General features: G+C 52.7%; 1 protein-coding gene across 1 annotated transcript in view; it reads left to right on the top strand.

Moving 5' to 3' along the window:
* Positions 1-448: 448 nt before the first annotated feature.
* LOC115082416 (myelin regulatory factor-like) overlaps positions 449-6,000 on the top strand; it is a 57,402-nt gene continuing 51,850 nt past the window's right edge. The window contains 4 exon segments of the mRNA XM_029586646.1: positions 449-461; positions 1,566-1,872; positions 3,049-3,146; positions 3,597-3,720. Of these exon segments, the coding sequence (XP_029442506.1) occupies positions 449-461; positions 1,566-1,872; positions 3,049-3,146; positions 3,597-3,720 (542 nt within the window).

The raw sequence follows: 6,000 nt of genomic DNA, 5'->3' as shown, positions 1-6,000 counted from the left end.
GGACCTGGTGTAATATTTGCAGTGCTGCCTTTTCATAAGTAGGATTGTTACTGTCAGAGTGCTGGCAGTTAGTGCTGTTTTGGTATGGGAGGTTTACTATATTGTAATTGTAATTCAGTTTGTTCATGGCTGTCTGAGGGCCAAGCCCGCATCAGACACATTTTACAATAAGTCTAATACCATATGGGTTCTAAGTGTCTTTAGGCAGGGTTTTCTGGTTGGCACCACAGCAGTGCATATAAAAATGATATTCAGGTTGTTGCGATTATTTTTGCCTCAGAAGACTATGAATGTCCTTTTTTCATGTAAAATCTGTTATTTTTAATTGTGTGTGGTGAGAGCTGGGAGGGAGGAGGTGCAAGACTCTTAAGGCCCACCTAGGGCACCCAACACCCTTGCACTGACCGCTCCCCACCATTCACCTTCGTCCCATTTCTCCAGGGGGAAAATGCTGAAGAAAGGTGAGAGGCAGGGCTGAGGGTGCCGGGGGGGCGTGGCAAAGTTGCCAGCTTCCTAGAAATACTATCACTGACCCTCTGTCTGGGAACTCTGATTGACTGGGTTTGATTTTATGCAATATTTTAGCCTTTTAATATTTTAGTGAATGATTGTTTTCAGAGTGTTCTTGTATGTTCTGCCCTATTTACATTTGTAAACCGGTACGATGGTACCAGAACACCGGTATAGAAATTGAATAACATCAATAAATAACTCTGAGCCCTGCCCTCCCCTTTCTGCAGCCTTTCAAATCACCGAAAGGGCCATTTTTCCAAGGGGACCTGTCCTTGGCCCTCTGGATGATGTGACCCCTGCCATGCCTCAGAAGGCAGGCGGAAGCAGCATCTCACCCCTCGCCTCCTTCAGCAGATTCTCTTGCGCGCCGTCCCTGGCGCGGTCACACGGGTCTGAGAGAGGCGAGCATGGCGGGGGTGACCTAAAGTCCTTTCTTGGATGATCTTCAGGCCCTTGATGGATTATGTATATGTAACGTTGCACTCATCCATGGTCATTTTGTGGACTGGACCGATTCGGCCCCAAGCCATTCTGTAGTAGATTAGATTGTAGCTGGATACAGGTCGTATTGTAAGGAATCCTTCTAGTCCTTCGTGGTTTGGATCTTGAAATCTAAATTCTTTTTTTTTGTTACTGGTCCGCAGAGGTTGAAGTGGTGCGTGGGAGGAAGATCGTTTTTGAAAAGAGGATTTTGGTTTGGGGGGGGGAGGGTGACTGTTGTTGTTCCATGCGTTTGTTATTGGGTAGGGTCAACAACTGATATTTTATTGAAACGCAAAAAAAAAGTAAGAAAATAATTGCAAAAGAGTAGCAATGTGCGTAGATCATCTCTGACTTTTTCCTCTCCTTTCCTTTATTTTTTTTTTTTGTTGCTCATCCTTCTTTGCTGCACTGCACTGATAAAAATACACTTTGGGCCAGGTTTTGTGTAAAAAAAAAAAACAAACTCTAGACTACAATGGCACTAATCCTTTTTTCCTTGCACTTTGACGTTTAAGACATTTATAACCGTTTGCTAATTTTTATTTATTTATTTATTTATTTATTTTAAGATCCTCACCATCTGCGCACTATGACCCCCGAGAACATGTGCCACATGACCCCACCGATCCGGCTGGAGCACCCCCCAGCGCCACCTCCTCCGCCCCCGGTCCATATGCAGGGCCCTCCGCCCCCACCTCACCCGGTACACCAGCAGCACAATCCCCACTCGCCGGCATGCAGCGGGACCTGTACATAGTCTGAGTCTCTGATGCCGCCGTACCCGCTGATGGGGGCAGGAATGTCTCCCACGGACCTGCACCACGCTCAGCAGTCTCAGATGCTTCACCAGCTCCTGCAGCAGCAGCACGGAGTGGAGTAAGTGAGGCGTAGGACGGGGGAGGGAGACGGAGAAGAGTGAGGAGAGGAAGCAGGGCGGAGGAGCATAGATGCCGGGAGATGAAGGTAGTGGGGGCAGAGAATGAGAAGAAAGGAGCGATGCGGAGGATGGGGATCAGGGACAAACGATGGAGGAGAAGGTAGGGAACAAGAGAACGAAAAAAGGAGCGTGGGGAATAGGAGGAGGACGACAGGGGAGGCTGGGAGAGAGTGGAAAGCAGGGCCAGAGTACGGAACCTGGAGGATACGAGAACAGAATGAGCGTAAAGGGGGTGGAGAGGAGCAGAAGATAATGGTGAGCGAGAGAGTGGAGGGAAAGTTAACTGGCATTCCCATTTAATGGAAAGAAGAGGGTGGGGGGGGGGGGGAGAGCAAGGATAATGGGGAAATTTGAGAGAGGAGCAAGGAAGGTATCGTGGAAAGGGTGATGGAGAGCGATGGGAAGCGATGGGTGGGGAGGGGGAGGGGAGAAGATAGAAGAGTGGAAGACCTGGTGGGAGTAGCGACCAAAAGACTGAAGGAATTGGAAAAGGAGAGAAGAGTATGGGGAGGCCGGCCGGGGAGGGGACTAGGGTGAGGATGGGATAAGGAAGAGAAATGGGGTGCGGATGGTGGGACTGAAAGAGTGGAATGAGGTTAGGATGATGGGACCAGTGAGAATAGGGGGTACAGGAAGAGAGAGGGTAAAGCATAAACGACACTAAATAGCCTAAGAGAACCAATAGGGACCTACTGGGCCCAGCCCTGTTGTTTTGCCTCCTGTTTCCAAGCAGCCTTCAAGGTTCTTAGTATGGCAAACAACTTAACAAAAGTTGAATAACCTGGACTGACCCATCTGTTTCTAATAACTTGAAGACAGGCGGTCAAACCACCAGCAACTTTCAGGGCTGTGGTGTCACCTTTATGGGGCATGGAAGAGCTCGCAGGCTGCACCTGCCTCCAAAGGCCATCTCTCAGCATTGGCCCCGCGTGGCTCTCTGCATCGGGGAACGATACAGTTTTAGCTGACTCCTGCCTGGGGACTCCCCTCCCAGGGCCCTGCTCCGGTACCGTGCAGGGAGCCTGCAATCGGCTCGGCCGCCGGAACGTCCGCAGTCTGTGATGTCTTTTCCCCCCCCCCGGGCAATGTGCTGATTCCTGATTGCTCCCCAACAGGCTCCCTGTGCACCCAGCCAAGAAGAGGAAGCATTCAGAGTCGCCCACAAACAGCCTCAATGCCCAGATGCTGAATGGGATGATCAAACAAGAGCCAGGTACGGAAACCAGCACATGCGCCTCCTGACCTCAGAGGTGGCAGTGATCTCTCCCTCCCTCTGGAGAAGAGAACTGGGGGCCGGGGGTGGGGGGGGGGGGGGGAAGGCAGGGCAGACGTTGCTCTTTTCTCACGTTTGTGAGAGGATAAGAGAGAGGGCAAGGCAGATGAGCAGATAGACGGGGTGCGCTGCTCTTGTTAAGCGGCAGCGGGAGCACGGCGGAAGAAAGGTTACCAGGAAGTAGACATAGCAAAAGTATCCTCGTGATAAGGAGAGGGCCCACTCTTAGCAGGCGGGGGATAACCCCGAAGGCGGCAGAAGGACTGCAGCGTGCGGGCGGCGAATGTGCCCCGGTACCAGCAGGAGGTGCTCGCACCAGTTTTGAGGCACAAAACCCTACTCTCCGCGCAGGGTTGGAACTCCCACTGTTGATCCTTTCTCTTCCTGCAGGACTCGTCCAGGATAACGACAGCTTGAACGGTTCCTACCTGGACCCCAATTACCAGTCAGTTAAGTGGCAGCCTCACCTGCAGAACAAGTGGGTGTCTCTCTACGACGCCAACTACAAGGAACTGTGAGTAGCCTAGGGCTGGAATATCCTCGGGGAGGGGAAACCCAGGCCCCTGTGCATGCGAGCTCCGGAAGCTGAACGTCTGCACAGGCCCCGGAGCAGAACAGCAAGACGTTCCTTCCCGATAGATTAGGAGGACGTCGTATTCAATAAGCCGCTCAGGTTTATTGTGGGGGCCGGATAATTGCCACTTAATCGGATATCTCCCCCCCCCCACACACACAGACCACCACCACCATTAATCAAAGACCCTGCTGTTGACAGAGCTCCCTCAAACCCCTCCAGCACGTGAGGAATAGTGTAAATGTTGCAGGCCATCTCTCTCCCTTCCCCTTTCCTCGAGCCCTCCCACCTCCCAGTGCCTTATTTGTGTCCCGTTTCACTCGCAGGCCCCGGAGCGCTGAACAAAGCCGTCCCAGGCACCTCCGCATTCATTTCATCCTAGCGCTGAAAGTAAGCGCAATCCGTAGTTAATGTTCGGCCCCGCACTGAAGCCGGGCTAACGTTATCTGGCTGACTTAGCCGACTGTAGCTGAAAAATGGCTGAGTTAGCCGGAAAACGTTAACGTGCCCCGGAGCTCCTCTTTTTTTTTTTTTTTTTATCCTGCTAAATTATAGCTGGATTATGACTTTCCCGGCTATTATTTCGGTGTATAAAAGGCTGAAAATTCCAAATCTTGCCACCTTGCCCTCCGAGACAGCAGCGGCTATAGCATCATCCCTGCTGTGCGCCTCTGAGGTTCCCCCATCTCTTCCTCTCGTGGCGCACGTCCATCCGGGCAGAGGTTCATGCCCTGGCAGGCAGGGAAGAAGGTGAGGCACAGCGAAAGCAGAAAAATGGGCTCTGCCCACCAGCCGGCCCAGTTCCTCAGCTCAGCTCTTGCCTCCTGCAGTCTTCTGTGGGTGAGGGATGGACCGTGTCAGCCAGATGGATTCAGCCAATCCCCCCGGGCTACCTCCTCTCCTCGGTAGCTGGTGGCATGGACTCCAGTACCTGCCTCAGGCTCCCCCTCTCTTTGGTGGCTGACAGGATGGACTCTGCCAGCCTTTGGAAACGACAAGCGGGGAAAAATATTTTAAAAACGAACAGAAAGCCCAACTGACTGTCCCCCGTCCCGATTCTGAGTGCGCTGCTTGCCTGATACCCCAAGTGTATGAGCTGGCAAAAGTCTCTCCGAGCTCCATAATCAAAGCCATTTAGATGGATAACTCACAAGCCCATGAGGCCACGGCCTTTTTGTGTCTGTGTGTTGTTTGTGTGTCTCCCTTTGATTGTGGATGGCTGCGATTATATGTAATGTCTGTGTTGTGGGTAGCAGGATTCATGAAAGCCTGGGCTAAGCGCAAATGATCCTTGGTTGCAAAGCTTGAGATCAGGCAAGGTCTGTGACTTTGTAACAGGAAGCAAATTGTGCAGACTGAAAAGGCCTTCTGGCCATTTGTGCTGGTGCCTGTTTACACGTTGGTTTAGGAGCATTGCATGTGCATGTATTTTTATTTCTTTTTGCATATTTTATAGTGCACTACTAAATAGCTTGCTCGCAGTGGATTACAGCTGCAGTACTACAGGAGTGCGGCAGTATCTGCACTATGTGTACGTGCATTGATCCTGACGGGGTGTGCTTCTGCGTGTGCTTCTCTGTCTAGAATTGCCTGCTCTCTGTAAGGTGTTATCTCTTCTGAAAATCCCAATGCCTTGCTGGCAGCCATGAGCACCCAGCAGGAGGGTTTGTTTGTTTAATCCGCACGGCCTGAAACTGGATAAGGTGCTGGACTAAGCCTGCGTGGCCGCAGCCAAGCCATCCGGCGTGCGGGCACTAAAGGAGGGTTTTGGCCTTGCCGGCCCATCGTGTGCTCCTCGACGGAGACGCCTTCGCCCCCTGTACCCAGACCCTCGTCAGGCGCGACCTTCCTAAGGACCCCCCCCCCCCTCACTCAATCCCTGCCACCATTGCCTCCCCCCCGCTGACCTTCGCAGCTCGCGAATATTTCCCCGCCGCAGGCGACACCCGGAGGGCAACTTTCAGGGCCGCCTCCTGCCTGGCTCAGCACGTGAGGGGGGGGTTCGGCCGGGATACAGGGAGGAGGAGAACCGCGCATGCACGTGGGGCTCTGAACAGTCCGCGGGCTAACGTCCCGAGAGAAACCGCCACCTCCTGAAAGCGAGGCACGAGGTGTGGGGGCTCCTTAAGCGTGGCGTGAAAGCTCCCAGCTCCCTGTTTTGTAACGTTCTTGTTCTGAAGCTCAGGCGTATTTTGGTGACAAGTCGCTGGCAGTAGCAGG

This window comes from Rhinatrema bivittatum, unplaced genomic scaffold, assembly GCF_901001135.1.
Source record: "Rhinatrema bivittatum unplaced genomic scaffold, aRhiBiv1.1, whole genome shotgun sequence".
Classification (NCBI taxonomy): domain Eukaryota; kingdom Metazoa; phylum Chordata; class Amphibia; order Gymnophiona; family Rhinatrematidae; genus Rhinatrema; species Rhinatrema bivittatum.
The sequence above is the reverse complement of the archived record's forward strand: the minus strand, read 5'-3'. Positions and strand labels throughout refer to the sequence as shown.